Source organism: Manacus vitellinus, unplaced genomic scaffold, assembly GCF_001715985.3.
Source record: "Manacus vitellinus isolate BGI_N305 unplaced genomic scaffold, ASM171598v3 scaffold_0_pilon, whole genome shotgun sequence".
NCBI classification, from domain to species: Eukaryota; Metazoa; Chordata; class Aves; order Passeriformes; family Pipridae; genus Manacus; species Manacus vitellinus.
In genome coordinates this window covers 27,997,610-28,015,727 of record NW_021938789.1, presented here as the reverse complement: position 1 = coordinate 28,015,727, position 18,118 = coordinate 27,997,610, and the positions used below count along the sequence as shown (strand labels likewise).

At 38.8% G+C, this 18,118-nt stretch overlaps 1 protein-coding gene across 7 annotated transcripts in view; it reads left to right on the top strand.

Annotated features, from left to right (window-relative positions):
* Positions 1–18,118, top strand: part of TENM3 (teneurin transmembrane protein 3) — a 381,689-nt gene that overhangs the window by 182,132 nt on the left and 181,439 nt on the right. For 3 of the 7 annotated variants that reach the window (XM_018070616.2, XM_018070577.2, XM_018070594.2), the window contains exon 1: positions 1,760–1,966. The exons of 2 other annotated variants lie outside the window; for them this stretch is intronic. In XM_018070616.2, the coding sequence (XP_017926105.1) occupies positions 1,912–1,966 (55 nt within the window). In that variant the 5' untranslated portion in view covers positions 1,760–1,911. Of the gene's footprint in view, positions 1–1,759; positions 1,967–2,504; positions 2,784–18,118 lie in introns of those variants that run through there. 2 more of the 7 variants (XM_018070602.2, XM_018070584.2) reach the window with 1 other exon arrangement.

The window sequence follows — 18,118 nt, the reverse complement described above, 5'->3', positions numbered from 1 at the left end:
ACACAATTTCCCTTTGATAAGGTTTTAAGGCACTCATATGAAAAGTGACACTGCTTTGAGTAGCTCTGTGTCAGCATTATGCAATGTGTTGCACATAAGTGACATTAATCCATTAAGGGTGTGAGGTTCACTTATTTTTCTCATGAAATCATTAAATACCTTTACTGATTTCTGTTCAATCAATTGCATTCCGCTCCAATACAGCAATCTCTAGACATGCTAATAGCGCTGTTTCTAATAAAGTTTATAGGCCACAGTTTTAAAGACAGATATTGCTCTCAAATTATCATGCCTAAGTGAAACACAAAGGAGCTTAGGGAAGCAATAATATTGTGCTGTTTGCAAATTACCCGAACGTACTTTAATGCAGAAGATGATTTTGTGACACAGATACTCTAAAATCAATAATTAACCATCTTCAGTACATTCTTTGCTTTTTCTAATTGTTGAAAGTTTGGACTGCTGCTGTTGCATGATGGTAAAGCATCTTTTATAAATCAAAAGCAAACCTGTAAACCCTGTCATAGTAAATACAAAATTTGTAGTACTAGTTTTTATGCTGAAGACTCTTTAAAACTTGAATCATAACAAATGCTGTATGTTGCAATGGTGTGTACTTACTGTATTACTAGCTTGTTTTGTCATGTGAAGCAGTGTGCGTGTATAAAGTGCTAATAGATCAATACCAGTAAGAATACCTTTCTTCTTAATTTTTTTCATGATGGAACAAATCTCTTAGGAGGAAGTACATAAGACTCAATTAAATATAACACGTGCATTTTAGCGCTGTATGAATGGATGCGTACGAGACAAAATAAAAAAGAAGAATCTTCTGTCCTCCTTGCTTGGATGCCATCCTAATGACTTTATCTTGACGGCCTGAGCTTGTTTCCTTTCCTTATGGATAACTTCAGTTGTATTTTCTATTTTTCCTACTTATAAGGAAATGAAGCTTCAGATGAATTAAGAATCTGACGGAAGACTTGTGATAGTCCTGTTAATTTTTGCAGTTATCTGCTTTGTAGTCATTGCTTTTTACCTCACCACTTCTAGCTTTTTTCCCTTTGGATGCAAACAGTTTCTCAGAGTAAATTGCCGACTTTGCCCTAAGCATAGCAAAAGCAGACGGGTACATTTATCTCTGCAGCTAAAACGTGAAATTTTTGTTTCCAAGCAGTGAATCGCATCTTGCAGAGGAATTACTGTTTGTTTTTTTAGTTTCTTCACTTAGGACCCTTAAGGGACTCTGACAGGTCTTGTCAAATAGTGTCGGTCATCCTTTTCTCAGACACCAAATGATGCCAAGTAGTGGCAAGTTTTATTGCATTGTGTCTGGAGAAGCTGTTGTTCACTCAGCATTTTCTTCATAGGCTGCCTGCCTGATTTCGTTGAAGGAAACCTGAGCAAGGCTGTGTTATTAATGAATTATGACAAGCCTTTTGCCTGTCAGGCAGAGAGGCTCTTGCTATCTCCTTTTAAGACAAAAACTTAATGGAAGATGCTCAGCTGGGCAAGCTCTCTGATGATACTCCTTAAGTGCTCATCCCAGGCTGATGCGAATACGCAGAGAGCCGTGAAGCTGCAAGTGGCAGCGTTTAATACCATCTCCCTCATAATGCCTGACTAATTTTCCGGAGAGCGATCGCCGCAGCTGCTGTGAACGTGGTTATTTGTTTATTTTTCACCTTGGTCCTGGCGGATTGCTGACCTGGCTAATCTGCCGCAGGCGGGGGGCTGGCGGCGGGGGGGACACGGCGGCGTTTCCCGCTGGCAGCGGCAGCGCTCCCGAACGTGACAGGATCGGCAGCCGGAGCCAGGGAGAGTTACACGGGTTGGCTCCCAAGTCCGCCCTGCGAGGGTAGCTAAGCAATGCTGGCGAAGGATGGAAGGAGGCGATGAGGGAGCCGGCTTATGTTTTTCTTAATGGATGTTTGTGAGCAGGAAGGAGATGGCGTGGGCTGTCGCGGTGAGTTATGGAGCGTGTTTCGCGATCTCCCTCCGGTCGGGCGGCTCATTATGTTAAACAGTGCAGTTTTTAAAGCGCCGTAGCTCTCCTTTATGTGCCTTGGCCTTCATTTGCTGAAATGCTTCAAGTTCACAGTGCTCAAGTAATTTTGGAAACGGGATGTAATTACAAAGGTTTCTTATGCTTACCAACAGCTTTTTTGAACCAGTGTAATTATCATTACTTGCGGATACTGTAAATTGAATATCCCCTCCCTAATTACATTAAACTCAAGGGTTGGCTGCTTAAGCAGCCAAATAAGAAAAGTTCACCCGTTACTATAAATAGCAAAATTGTTCTCTTAGTTCTGCTGACCTTTAAAGCGAAGTGCTTTACACGATGTTGCCAGGTGTACATTATAAAGATAGCTTGTAATTAGACCTGTAATGAGGAATTCTGTTGGAATGGCTTTCTGAAAAACTTAATTTATTCAGTGTTTTCTAACTGCGTGACAGAATTAAGGTTTCAAGGTGCATCAGGACTTTTAGAAGGGCTGGCCACCGTTTTGCACCTCACCTGTTCTACTGGTGCTTTGTAACTGCCCAGTGCTAATGCCAGAGCTCAAAGGCAGCAGCTGCAGCAACTTAGCCCTGCCTTTTGAAAACAACGTGGGGTCAACAGAATGATTTATCTAGTGATCCAAGGGTTTCTGTGATTAATTAATATTTCTTCTCTCACTCGAGGAGACAGATAATGACTTAATTTGTAGCGGGCAGCAGAACAGAGAGAGGAAGGAGGTGGTTCGTTGCCTGATTTGGGTTTTCTTTGGTTAACAAAGGTAATGTAGTCTTGCTGAAATGTTGTCTCCTGTGATAGAATGATGCAGAGCTTGAGTTAGTGAGTTGATGTGCTTGCCTTGGGTTCAGTCTGTGTCCTGTGACAGCTTCACTAATTCTGTGCGTTGTTTTATGAACACTGGAGGCATTTCTCTGAGAAGTTTGATTGGCTTCCACTTACTTGCAGTGACTGAAATTTTTAGTGTATTACTACCAGCTAATATTGACTTTGCTTTTTTCATTCCACTTTAATTAAAACTATACTGTTAATTCCCTGTAGAAGCTTTTTTTGTTAGTTGGGACAACCTATGTTCACAGAGCTCTTCCTGCTGAGTGTCCTTCATGACCTGTCTTATAAACATGCTTTAAAGGACAAATTGAAAAGTGTCTTCAAAAAAGAAAGAAACTTCAACTACAGTGGAATGGTAGAAAATTACAGCTATAGGAAAAGAATAATAATAAAAAACCCTTAATTTCATACTGTAATACTATAACATTTGAATTGAAATAACTCCTAAGTGATTTTTAATTCAATGTAAGGCTAGAACAAAGGCAAAAAATTATTTGCAACTCAGTCTGCTTTAAATGTGTTGTTAGTCCATCTGCAGCAAGTCTTAGCTAACAGGTTAAACTAATGAAATACCCTGAATAGTTTTATTTCATGTTGAAAAATACATTCATCTTTGATACATTTTTGAGTTTAATTAAGGAGTAATTATTTATCACAGTTCTGGTTTCCAATGTATTCTCTCTTTCTGTATTTATTGTATTCATGATGGGCAAAGCTGCTGTAGAGATTGTGATGGTAGTGTATTTCTCTTATACACAAGCATGTGAATATGTGAAGTGAATAGACAGTATTTTACGCAGTAAGTAAGTATATAGAGGGTAAGTAAGTAAGTAGAGGGTACATTATATGTAGCCACTGCTGATAGACACTGCTGATTCTGTCTGATATTTAACAATCCAGATGAAAACCAGAACAGTCTCATGGCTCATGCAATTAGACAGAGATTACGAGTAACATCAGTCCATTAGCACAAGACAAATCTTTTCTCGTAAAAGCAAGAAGTAGATGTTGTAGTAGAGATGTGTAGAGATTAGCTTGAAATCTGAAGGCCTAGACTTAATTTAGTTGTTCCCTGTTACAGAAGCTCAGTGGGTAAAAGCATTTGTCTGTTGTTCAAGCACCAAAGAGTCTGATTCCAGCAGCACCTTGAGCAGGCTATCTGATAGGAAAGAAAATGAGGAAAAGAGAGCAGGGAGAAAAGCAAGACTTTAAAGATTTTTAGATTAAGTTGTTTTTACTTACCCTTTTTGGGAACTTGTACTTACCCTTAAGACTCAAAATCTTGTTGCTTCAGGATGGCACAGCAAAGTGATTTTTAGCTGGCTGTATACTGCTGGAGTGAAGGCAGATCTTCAAACTTGTCCTTTCCCAGGGATTTGAAATACTGATAAAGCTTGTGCATTGAGCTATAGCTAAGCTTTTGATGTATAGTAATGCCTTTTAATAGAGCTTATTGATTATATGTGTGTAATTCATCAACTTCTTTTTTGAATGGTTTATCAGCAAGTATCTAGAAGACGCTGTCTCCTTGAATTTTGGATACAGTCTCAGAAAAAACTCTTTTGAAACTGGGATGCAGTGTTAAAACTGTTGTCTTTGTCCCTCTAATTATAGGTCACTCTTCTGTTTTGAGCTGCTTTCTCTTCTGCTCCAACTTTTGTAGAAGTAAACATAAAATACTCAGTGATAAAGCATGTCCCTGGAAGCAGAGACAGTATATGAACTGGGTGACATTATGAAGTGGCATAATTGTGTTCTCTGTGTTGTTTCCTGTTCAGTTCCTAACAATACCCAATATTTGGGCTGCTTTCTTTTGGCAGCTGAGCACTGAGATGACATTTTGATGGCACTATTTATTGTAACCTCAAGGTCTCACTCCTGAGTGATAATGTTCAGCTCAGAGCCCATCACTGTACATGTGAAGTTAAGGTTATATTTTCCCATTCCCTCTACACTTATCCACACTGAATTTAATTTGCCATTTCATTGTCTAGTCGCTCAATTTCATAAGGTCCTGTGATTCTTAACCACTTGCCCTCATCCTTACTGCCATGAATAAATTTGTATCATCTGCAAATTTGTTTGCTTCAGTGCTCAGCTACCTTTCCAGGTCAGTTACAGGTATGGGAAAAGTAGCAGATTCCAGCACAGATCACTGTGGTACTCCACTGGTAGGCTTCCTCCGCTATGCAGTCTTGACCATTTACCACTAATTTCTGGTTATGTCTCTAAACCAATTCTATTGCTCTGTGGAGACCTCTATTTTGCCATGGGTGCTTAGTTTCTTTAAAAGCCTTTGGTGAAATACTTGCTAAAAGCTTTTTTGAAATCCATGTAGGCTGTGTTGACTGGATTGCTGGTTTCATATATTTGTTTGAGCTATTCAAAGAAATGGGTTAATTTTGTAAGACTTCACTTAATGAAAACTGAAATTTGATTTTTCTTAGACATGTGCCCACTTAGTCTTTTCATTATTATAGTTTCTATTAACTAGCATATAGATGTCAGGTTTGCAGGTGTCCATTCCCCATGAGCTTCTTGGGAACTTGTATTAGAATTTGGCAGCACATTAGCAACATTGGAAACCTCACGTAGCAAGGCACTGTGGAGAGGGATGATACATTCTCGTTAGTAATTCAGCTATTCTACCTTTTCAGTTTTCACTCTCAGTGAATGCTGTCTGGTGCCAGCCATTTGTTACTTCATGCAGAGAAAGGACTGGGGGGTTTTCATATACTTCTGTAACACCTAGCACAACAGGGTTCCTTGTACCCAGTAACGTAATAGTAGTAATAAATTAAAATCAGATCAGTTGTTAAAAGCTGGGTTTAAAAAATGCAAGTCTTGCTTCTGCTATTATCTGCAAGTTTTAGTAACATACTATTCTGTTTTGCTTTATTTGATTTTGTACATTTTTATTTCCCTTACTGGTGTTTGAGAGAATTATGCAAACTGCTTAAGAACAGGCGAGATTTCTCTTACAGAGAATGGGACTTTTAAAATCCTGAAAATTTATAGAGTTGTCATTTCAGTTAAATAAATCCAAGATGTCATTTGAAACCATGGTACTCTAGAAAGCAAGCAGTATTTTTAATTTGGCAATTTCCTTTTATTAAAAACACATATGGCCTCCATCAGTAATTATCAGTCTTAAATTACATTAGACAAATTTTGGCTTGTGGGCAATAAATATGTGACAGCACCATGTGCGCTTTGTGAGTGAAGCTTTTGTGATGCTTCAGTTTTGGGGAATATTCCTGTGACATTCCTCATTACACAACTCCCATTCAAAGCTGAGCAAACTTACGAATTGTATAAAAAAGGAGATGTTTGGGGTCACAGTCTATCATTTCTTTAGACAAAGCTGTGTCAATATTTGTATTATATATTCAGATTTTAGGGATTTGGAAATTATTTTTACTCACAATAGGCTGAAATTTTGAATCCTTCAGGTTTCTAAGTTCTTTTAACTCCCTGAAGTGGGGTTCTCACTCCACAAGCCAGAAGAGTATTGCAGGTAAAATGCTTGACAGCAGGTCCTTTTGCTTCTTGAAAGCAAAGAGCAGTAAAGCTCCTCAGGTGTTTGCAGAAGTGTAGCCATGATTTTACTGCAGAGCTCTGCAGAGGAAGGCTCTGTCCCACTCCGTCCATGGAGGCAGAGCAAAAGATTGTCTGTTCTTGTGTTTTTATCTTACAAAAATGGGCTTTGTGGTGCTTTATAGAGTCCCACGTGATGTGAAAATTGGCAGCTCTGATCCTCCAACTCCGCTTTGCTCTGTGTTTCACATCCTGTCAGTCCTCAGTGGGAGAAATGACTGATTCTCTTTTTCTTCTGCCGTGGGCGTTCAGGGGCACAAGTTATGATTCATCGCAGACAAGCCACTCAGTCTGATACTCCATCATGCTCGTACTGGAGGAGTGAGAAAAGAGTACCAGTGTAACTGGGATTACAGATTTTTTCCAGTTATGCTTAAGGACTTTGCCAGTTATAGGAAGAAACAGTTTCTGTATTGATATGTTTTCCATTTTTCAATATACAAGCAGGAAAGGTGAAGATAGAGCAAAACAGGGCAAAAATCACTGGATAATGAGGTAAAATGAATTATAAATAATACATGGAACTAATATGATGTACTGGAATGGTTAGTCAGGTTAAGATTAAATGAAAATTTACCCATAGAATTGAGAATTGCTTATATAGAATTATACAGAACTGCTTGGTAGTGATTTTGTTCCTGTTCTTTTGTCGATTACTGTGGACAGACCAGGAAACCAAAGTTACTCTCATAATTCTTCGCCACACAAGGAAATACAGTGTAAAAGAACCGCCAAGTTCTGCTCCAACCCCACTTTTTTAATGATAAGTACATGCATTTTAAGAATTTCAGGGTTCAGGACAACTTCCCCACATCCCTCCCCACTGTATTCATAATGTATAGAGAAACTTCAGTGTTTTGCCTTCAGAAAAACCTTGGCAAAATATCTTGGTAGTGTCAGAAACAGGGCAGGGAACAAGTTGAATATCAGCACTCCAATTTGCTTGGACACTGGCAAGATCCAGTTGTCAGAATTGGTATTGAGGAAAAAAATTCTTCATGGGTCTGAATGACAAAAAAATTTGAGGGCTTTCTTCTTAGGTTTTGCTTTTAGTAAGAATCACCTGCTAGGATTACAGAGACAAATTACACCCGTATTAAATCTAGTTCATTACAGGGATTTTGAGCACTGCTCTTCTGGGGACTAACATCTATATAATAATAATTTGGAAAAGTATAGGAGGGAAACTGTTTAACAAGAGTATTTTTGAAGTTTGTTTACAGCATAAAATAGATATAGATATGGAAGAAGACACAAACTACTTTTTAAAAAAAGAACAGCAAAGTGGGAGTTTAAGTAAGGATGATAAGAGGCATTGTGTAGAAGATAGTCTGGTCTTTGGGAGCTTTCTGAGGATATGCCAGTGACAGGCATGAGCTGTACGCTTGTGCATACCAGCAGCTCATGACAGCTGATTTTGTAGTAGCACTGCTTCTTTGTATGTAGCAGGTCTAACATAAGACTATGTATATCCACACATATACTTTTTCACACCTGCCTGGTGTTTCTCTAAGATAACAATGTTGATTTTCAGATTTGGTATCAGACATGATACTTACTGGCCACGAACTGGCCACTTGTACTTCCTTTCTAAGTAGTGCTCTTGGAGTTGCTGTAGGGAATAAGAGACCTCAAGCACAGATAAACTGGGTGACCGTAAAATTATTTCAGTAGGTGAATTAAAATCCAGGTATTTTATGTAGGCACTTTGTTTTGAGTGTTCTTTCAACTCCTTTCAGGGAGGTACAGCTCACAGGCTATGTGCTAGCTAGATTTGCAGCCCAGTGGTTAATTCAGTCAGATGTTTGCTGCCCTTCAGGGCCTGGCTGAAGTCTTTTGGTGATTGGCTTCCTTTTCTCAAGCTCCCACTTCTTCAATGCACAGCAGCAGGCCAGCCTAGCTCACAGCCAGCATGCTTTCTGTTCCAGAAAGGCATTTGGTGAGGAGGGTAACCAAGGCCAAGCTGTGTGAATTATTCTTCAGTCACAGTCTGCTCCCAGCCGCCCTGTTTCCTGGCAGCAAGGGAGCAGGCAGGGACTGCGTTGGGCACAAACCCAGGGTAATGGTCATGCAGAACAGTCATTGTGTACAGGTTTAGTAAATCCAGGTTTTCTGGGAAGTTCTATGCTTTCTGCTATGGCTGTGCACTTGCAGTCCGGCTGACTGTCCCAGGATCGACCCTATCTGGCTGGGCCTTTAGAGCCTGCAGACAGTGCTGCCCCTGTTGTGGTGTGGAGTTGAATCTTGCTGTAGTGGCTGACGTGGCTTGACGGATTTGTTGCCAAATGTACCATCGTTTCACTGGTGACACTGAGAATAATTTCTAAACTTCACTGGTGTAGGCACTACCTCCTTAAAATGTAGACTGGGAGAACAACTAGGAGATTCCTCCTTTTTGCCTGTTTATTTTAGGTCTTAATAGACTTAAGTATTTCAGGACTCTGTAGTAAAATAAATGCCTGAGGGAGCCTGAAATGTTCACACATAACTAGGGCTGGCAGGAGAACAAGAATTCAGTGTCATGAAAAATTTAGCAGGCTTGGCATTCGTCTTGATGAGGAACTAAACACAGTTCTTCAGAGACTGTAATGAAAAAAAGAGGGAGAACAAGTTGCTCTGCTATTAGCTGTGGGCTCATTAGCTGGAGCACTCATCTGGAAGGTAGGAGACCCAGACTTAATCCTCTGGCCTGAATCAAGCAAAACATTCAAGTGTCTTTTCTCTGGTTAATTGCTGTCTTTGCCCATTTGTCTCTCTCACGTGGACCAAAAGTTGAGGTAACTATCTGAGGTGCCTCTCCAGTAGCAGGTGGGAATAAAGGTAGTTCTGGGTATCTTTTCATGTTGAAGAGTCTGGAGTTGCTATTGGTGAGTGGTTGTGGGATAGTCCATAAAGAACTGCCCAACTGTATCTACTTAGGCCATTGTTTTGTAAACATGTCTTGAGTTTGCTTTCGTCAAAAATAAGCAATGACATTACCAGTATTACCTGTGTCTTTATGTTATTTCATGTACATGTCCCAAAATGCTGTAAATAGTTTCTAAGTATATTTTAGTATGCCAGTGGTTTTACAGTAAATGGCATAATTATTTAACTAGTGCTACATTCAACACTCCCACATGTTCTTGTCTTGATAATTTTTAGTGGAATTTTAGTAGAATAAATTAATGAATTTTTAACAGAAAAAGTGTCTGAAACCTTTTACTTGTGATGTGAGGCAAAAAAAAAAGTGTCCATTAATGTGTATGGAAATAAAAGAGCAAGCAGAGGTAAGATGGAAGCAGAGGTAGAGGTCTCCTTGGCTGTAAAAAGGAAGGTTGAGACGTTTGGAAGCCTTGTCTCTAGAAGGTCATAGATGTAGGTGGCTCTGCCTTGACTTTACATATGTTGTGCAGCTTTCGGAGAGATGTTGCCCGCCCTATTCACAGCATTCCGTTCTTAGCCTTTGCAGGGCATAGGAGGCACGCAAGATAAAAATACAGTATTTTGGAAGAAAAAGAGGAGAGAACATGCATTTCTGCCCTCAAACTGGGATCCTGGTAGGAGATGCCTGAAGCAAGAAGATAATTTGGTTCACTCTGTCCAGCAACTTTACATTCAGCTAGCATGAAAGCTCCTCCTTCAAAGCCTGTTTTTTTGTTTTGTTTTGTTTTTATGGATAACATCAATGAAGACTAATTTGAGCTGGGGTGGGAGGGAAAGAGCTGAGTGCAGTTTAATCCAATAGATTCCATGAAAACAGACTGTAACCATAAAAACGTCAAATAAAGCAGTTGTGTTGTATATTATTGTTTATAATGAATTGTTTTCTGCTTTTTCTGCTAATCAGGCATTTTCATAAGTGTATTTTCCTTCCAAATGGATATGTTGTTATTCCCATGGAGCAGCTGTGGTAACATATTGTACTTGCATGTTAGGATTTTTTCTTTCAAATGGAATGATGTATGAGTCATTTATGCCTAAAACATAGTAAAACTTATTATACCATCGTTCATACCACATCTTCTGAAATAAATAGATCCAAAAAGACACTTACAATGAAAGTTGGATTCCTGAGAGTTTGCATGGCCTGATGAATGTTATGGGCTGATGCATCACTTTTATTCAGAAGAAATTTGTGTATGGTTCTTAATATTGCTGCCTGCTCACCTCAGCACACATCATCTTAACATCAGTGTGGCAGAGGGGATTGTATTAAACTGCATTGATTAACAACCTCCTCTATTTCACAGGATCTGACTTTGAAGTATCCTGTGATTTGTTTTCTACTCGTGGATGTAAAAATCCTGACCAAGAATGGATTTAGCAGGCTGTAACTACTTCAGAAACAAATAATGAATGGTAACTGCATCAAAAAAACATGTAATGAATGACTGTTTGGACCACTACCATGCCTCAAAGATAAATAACAAATACAAGCAACACCCAAAAAGAGAAACCATCTCAGATAACTGAGGAAGAGAGCTAAGACTATTCCTTTGTCTTTATCTCTTCATGTAGAAACCATGACATTTCGAGTGTAGGAGGCTAAATTAAGTACCATGCAGTAACAGCAGCTGCATCAGAAAACTGCATGTGTGCTAGGCGTTAACATGCCAAAGGACAAAATTAATGAAATGTGGGTAAACGTGACTTCAGTTCTGTGTTTCAGTTTTTCTCAGTGCTTATGAATTACATTTTAAAAGATCTGCTCCTTTTGGAACAAGTATGTTTATCTTTTAAATGTTCCTACATAATCTCTTCCTTACATAGTGCTACATAATCAAGCATCTTATAAAAGTAGTTACTTTGTGTTGATATGAATGCAGACGAAGTCAAACCATTAGTTGACTTTTTCAGGGGCCATTCTTATAATTGGTTGCATTACATCTTTTTATAAAAGAGGCACTGTGTGAATACAAATGTAATCTTGGCCAAGAACCTGTTAAAAACTGTCTTTTTCAGAGGGGAAAGAAAACAAGTAGAGTAAGAAATTTGTTCATGTATTTTCTTATCAGTAAGTACTTTGATAGATGTTTTGGCAGTAGAGATTTATGAAGGTTGATGTGAGGGAGTGGATAATCTTGGAAAGCACGTGCTATAAAGTATATGGAGAATTTTAGTTTTACAGGGCAGGGCTTCCAGACCAATTTCTTTAAGGGCTTTCTGTGTAGTAATTGGTTTTTATCTGACAGGTTTTACAGGTATGAAGGGGGGGGCATCTTGAAAGTAGAATGCTTCAACATTAATAATTTTTCAGGAACTCGGAGACTTACACAGCTTCTGCTTGCAACCCTACTGTTCAGCTGAAGAGCAGTTGTTTCAGAGTTCACAAAGCACTCAAATGAGAATTTCCTTTCATCTCTTTACAAAGAGATGGATAATAACCTCTGCCTGTCAGCAGATATGGATGGCCCAGCTGGCATTTCCCTTGTCCTTGGACAAAGGCCCAAGGATTCTGGAAGCAGCTTAGTAAAGAGGGTTTGTTACCCTTGGCTCCAGTCAGGCGTAAACAAGTATTTTCTCTATTTTGGAATTTTCTTTATATGTATTTTGGCCCAATCTTTTGGACCTTTTCTGTTTTCATTGAGATGAAACCTCTTCGCAGTAATCGGTGTGGTTTACTTTACTTTCATTTTTACTACTCTGAAGTGGTCAAATTGGCAAAGAAATAAAGATTATGTTACTACTGCTGGATTTTAAAGCTAACATTTAATGAAACTTTACTAGAACCCCCTTTTGTTCATTAGCTCATAACTTTATGAAGAACACTTTTGGAGTGAAATTTTCCATGTTTAGTCTGAGGCCAAAGGGCGTTTTTTTACCTCCATTCAGGATTTTGTGACCTACCTAAGCTAATGTGAGGGGTTTGTATATTTTTTAAAGAAATGTTAAGTCTGTATTCTTCTGAACTCAAACAGATAACTAACCCTATTTGAAATTTATGGTTTTAAATTGTATGTATAGCTAGAGCACTACCCAGTCCTGCCAAATGTAAACACAGATAAAATGTTAAAAAATTAAAACCCACCAAATAGAGGGTTTATATAACTAGTAAAAAAATATTCTGTTTTAGATAGCAATAATTTCTTACGGTGCAAGAGTGAGTAAAAATACACAACTTTGTAGTGCTTCACAAAATTTTCTCACCAGTTAAAACATTATTGTTTATATATTTGGGTTTTCTGTTTAATGCTGAATTTTCAGAGACACCTAAATAAGGAGTCCAACTTTCTCTCCATTCTCAGAAGTCTACAGTTTTTATTGTTCTTGGTTTTCTAAGTCACCCCTCTGTGAGACTTGGCTTTGTCAAAAATCTGGCCCTAAAATGCCACCTCTGGCCCATTTCAACGCTGCTACCTTAGCAGCTTTGGTAGCGAGCTGACTTCAGTGATCATGCAGTGGGTTTTCATTTAAGCTTTTCATCTTCCTGCCTGTGGTGGTCTATTTGTTTCTAAGGTAGAAACATTTTCTCCACATGGGCAAAGCTGATAAGTTCTCTTCCAGCAGAGAAATAAATTACATACTAGATGTAATGAGACATCAATGTCCAGTAAATGTCCTGTTGCTTGCAAGAGCGGTACTGTGTGAGACAACAGTCAATAATTTTCTGGTAATTCTCTAATTCCTCCCCTCCCCAAAATTCCTTTGTTAAAGAGTTACATTTAATGTAGCAGAAAAAAGCCCTAGCAAGGAACAAAACTTGAAAGTGCAGCAGGAAGAGAAGGGCGTTTGAAAATGAAGCAACAAAGAGCTAACAAAAATACCTACTCAGTTGTGTTACCTTCAGGCATATGAACCCTATGAAGTTCAAGGCTTCTTCACTGGTTAGGTGAGTTTGATGTTTTGTTGTCAGGACTTCTTTCTCCTTTCTCTTTGCTAAATGCACGTTTTTTGAGCATTGCATAGTTATTTAGTTTTATGGGAAATTTTATTGGGAAAACGCAGGGTGCAGCAGCATGATGTTTTAGTTCACATGGAAGGCTCTGGCAGTAGCACTGCTCATTCTGATGGCTGCCTGACAGCATCCTGGGCCTTGCAGAGCTGTGCTGGGAGGCACAGGGAGCTCATGGGGGCACATGCCAGTGTCTGCCAGCTTTTAATCAGAAGCTGGTGAAGATGGCAACAGTCATTGCATCCTTCCTCCTCCTCCTCTTTTGCAATGTTGCGGCCCTGATCTTTTGAAATAGGTGGTGTTCCTAAAATGCACATGCAAATGTGGATGTAAATAACCACACTAAACAAACTAATTGTTTAGAGTGTGGTGATAATAACACCAAGGTCGCAGGTCCGTACAGGCCACTGACTTAAGAGTTGGACTCGATAATTCTTGTGGGTTCCTTCCAACTCAGAATACTCTATGTGATTCTGTATTAAATCACATATTGAGAAATAAAATTATTTTTGTAGTTAAGTTTGATAGAACACTTTTTCTCTAGTTTGTTGTTCTTTGTTCACATTATCAAAATCTCTAAATTGCTGTATTTCATTCTAAGAAAATAAGTCATATTCTGTGATCTGCAAGCATAGGCAATTCAATGTCATTAAGAGCATCTCTGGATGCTTTCCTTCAAAGATGTGGTTCCTTTTATAGTGGACTGCAAGGCAGTGGCCACGCTGGTAGCAAAAGTAGGCAAAACTGGTATCCATGCATTGCTTTGACTGCTTTTCTCATAGAGGATCTCATAGAATTAAGAAAAACAAATTTAGTCAGTTAGTATTTGGTTTCATTCATCTCTTGACTGCTGCTTATAGAGGTGGGAGGAATGAGGGTTGGAAATTACCTGTTTCTAAAATGTGAATGATTTGTGAATCATTCTTAGAAGATTTATTTCATCTTGAAGAAGCCTCTCTCCCACTCCCTTCCAAAAAAACCTTCAAGTTGTCTTGTGCTCTTCAAGATGCATTTCCTGTCTTATTCCAAAAAGACTTTTTCTACCTGCCCTAATTTAGCCCAAAGCAACTTTGAAACTACAAAGTGCATCGACTGCCACAGAGTCATGCTGGAAGAATGATGAACCAGATATGACATGGCTCAATCCATTTCACCTCTAATAATAAAAAGTCATGGATAAGAAGAACAAAGATGCATTTCTTCAAAGGTTACTTTTTTAGGTGATTACTCTTTACGAATTGCCATCTGAAAGAATATCAGTATCCAGAAAAATTACAGTCTTTTACAAAGGTCAGGATTGAGAGTGAAAACTTCGTAATCTCTTCAGCCTCATCACTGAGTGAATATAAGACACACAGAGGCTGAGTGTAGCTCTCCCTCATACATCGATTATAGTATATGCCAGCAGCTGCGTTTTTAATGCTTGGTCCCATTTCTGGAAATGCAGGGAAAAAAACAACTGGAGAGTTTTTTTCTCCTGATTTTAGCTTGTGTATGTGATGTGTTTATAGTTTGGGGTGATTTTTGAGAAGGACTGACTTCTTTCTACAGCACTGTGTGTTGCTTAGTTTGTTTTGCGTGTGAGTTGAAGAATAGGGAGTAGAGAGAATGACTGGCTGCACATCCTCACTGCTCAAGAGATCTCTGCTGCCCTTTCCCATCCTCATGTACTGGTCAGTGAGGCAGCAAGCCCAGGCAGATGTGCACAGCCATTGAGGGCTGTGACTGATGCAGAAGCCATTGGCCATAAACGATTTGCATTGCATTGATAATGCAGCTGTGCAGATGTGCCTGCATGTAGAGAGACCGTGCACCTCTGTAATTTGGCACCAACTCAGTGGCTGGGGTCTGTGTGTGAGTCACGCAAGTCAAGATGGGGACCCCAGGAGCTTCCCTGCCTGCACAGTTGAAGTGCTCTGTGGCCTTGGACACCTTCTAGCCACGATGCTTCGGCTGCTGTGTGCTTGCTGCCAAGCCTTGCAAGTTGGTTGCAAGTGGTACTTGGCTTGACCAAAACTGTGACTGTGTGACTTGTACAGCTGAGTTGGTGGCTGAGCTGGTGTCGTCTTGTTCCGACTGTGCTTATGAGACTCCCATCACAAGGCTGAGGACCCTGAATCCCAGCAGATTCTAATGGAGAGGTGACATTTTCATGTGAGAACTTTTGCATCTCAAATGGAGATAGGAGTTCATTGAAATATTTTGCAATCTGGCATTGATTTCAGCTTGCTTCTGTCGAAAACCGCACCCCCAACTCACCAAAGAAGAAGAATGTTTTTCTAAAAATGTGGAGACCTATCACTTAAAATGATTTTCTGAAGATTTTCACTCTTCTGGAAATAGCTCTCTGTTCCCCTTCCAATATTTTGCATGCCCACTTTTCATTAATATTGGGGGAAATAAAGTGCAAGATTCAGTTGAGTCGAGCAGAATAGCTTCTGAAAAGTAAAACCTGGATACTAGAGGTGCTTGAGGTTTTAGTTCAGCTTATGAACTTTCTGCCTAGATGAGTGGATCATTGCTCTGCACCTGTCTCTGAAGCTATAAGGTAATTCTTTTTGAAAATAATAACAGTAAAAAATAATTTAAAAAAGTAAGAAGAGCAATGCACTTTGGTTAGGATACTTTGTCTGTTAAGACTTAGATTTTGCAATTTCGTTACAGACAAAAACTCCCATTTAAAGTGAAGATGAACAGTGCCTGAACTCAGGATTGAAGAAGGAGCTGTTGTGGTCATTCAGTCTGACCCCTGAAAGAACAGGGCACTCCTTTTCATTTAGCAATCTGCTGAGCAGCAGCTGTTAACTTTCTGAAAAAATCAAAATGCTTCAAAACACAAAGTGTTTGCTTCAGAAATGAGTGTCAGTTCTAATGCATAACCATTTTTCTCAAGAAATCTCTCTCTTTTTCAGAAGATAATTACCAGCTTTATATTACAGACTGTGGTTATTATACTACGCTTCCAAAAGGGGAAAAAAATTACAATATTTCAGGGCAGTATTTCTCTTGCTTTCTAATGGATTACTTTGGTTTTTCAAATCAATGTCCTTTGATTATAGTCTTATAAAGTTTCAGCTTTCACAGTCTACAGAATTAGTTACAACTTTGTGAGTTAAAATACATGTCAGGATAATGCATCTGTTTTGTTTAGAAGTACTAAATTTCCAAGGAAATCTAGGGAAACTAGATGTCATTTGTGTTTAAGGTTTGCATTTGACATACAGTCACAGTTCATCAGCACTCAGAAGAATTTGAAATTTCAAAAGTACACCTCCCAGTTCACGGGTAAAAAGGTCATTATCCATTTTGTGTACAAATAAAGCAAAACAAAAACAGTTAAATAGAGAACCCACAGTAGACAGTAAACATTGTTTTTATGCATTTGAAAGATATTTTTGAAAGAATTCTTGGTACATAGTTCTTCTTGCTGCAGTGTTTTTCACTATAGATGGATTTATACACTCTTATTTATATATGTGTATGTATTTGAAAGACTGTCTATGCATGTATTTCCTTGGGGAGATCTTTCTTCACAGTAGCTACAAAGGTAGACTATGGTATAAGCAGATAAAAAGAACTGTGTTGGTAATGAATAATTGTTCTTTGTGTGCTATACCACAGCACTTTTTGGTAGTTCCATTTGCATGTAGAGTATTAATTAAGAGATAACTGTCACTGCAGGTTGACTGCAGAAGGCTGCAGGATCCAGCAGAGAGATAAATGCCAGTGCCAAGTCATACAGGTTGGAGAGCATACAGGGAGTCCATAATAAAAAATGAGTTTACAATTGAAACTCACTAATGACTAACTTAATGCATTATATGCAGAGACGAAGAGGTCCAAAATCTGGTCATTAAGGGTTGTACATACGAAGTGTGGGGTTTGGGGTTTTTTTTATGAGGCTTTTTTGGGTCAATTTACATGTGATACATTGGAAATTGAAATTTTGATGTGATCAGTAAATTTGTTAGGAGGGTATAGGTGCCCTTCTTAACAAGAGTGTGTTACAGCTTTCAGCACACTGGGAAGTCCTAGAACAGATTGCAAAGAGTCATCTCAGCTTGATTCAGAAGGCCTGTAAGTGTCCTTCATGTTAGAAAGTGTTTTGGTTTCTAATTAACTGAGCCAGAAGACGTGTTATTTCTGACCTCCAAAAAGCACTGATCTTATCCCAGTTAAGATCACTTAAACTGTTTTATTAAAAAAAAAAATAGACAACCTGTCCTTTCCTGTTGTGAGGAGCAAAGTACAAAATGGATATATATAGCTACTGTTAGTGAGCCATTATATGTATAACATATTTTTCCACAGTATGGGGTATGTTTTGGGGTTTATATGACATAATAGTGCATTTAATATAACATGAAATCTTCATTTCCATGAACTCACCAACAAAAATCCCATTAATTTCAGTAAAGAAAAGAGCTATCTACCTTGCAATTTGTAATTTAATAGCGTTTTCTTATTGACAGTCGGTAAGTACTCCTTACCACTAACTTCAAAATAAGACTCTCCTTCTGTGTCTTTGAGATGCAGACACGGGATTTTTTTCCTTCAGTCTCAGTGACATGGGCTGCCAAGACTATGAAAAGAAAAATGCACTGTTCTGCCATAGTTACACAGCCTAAACAGAACTGTCTGCTCTTGCATTGCCTTAGCAGCCATCAGAAGTTGTACATAAGTTAGGCATAGGATTTATGCAACCTGATTGAGATTAAAATAATGGCCCTTCAAATTTTTATAGTGAAATTATTTATTCAAGGTATGTAACTCACAATGCATCTTATGGAAGTAAA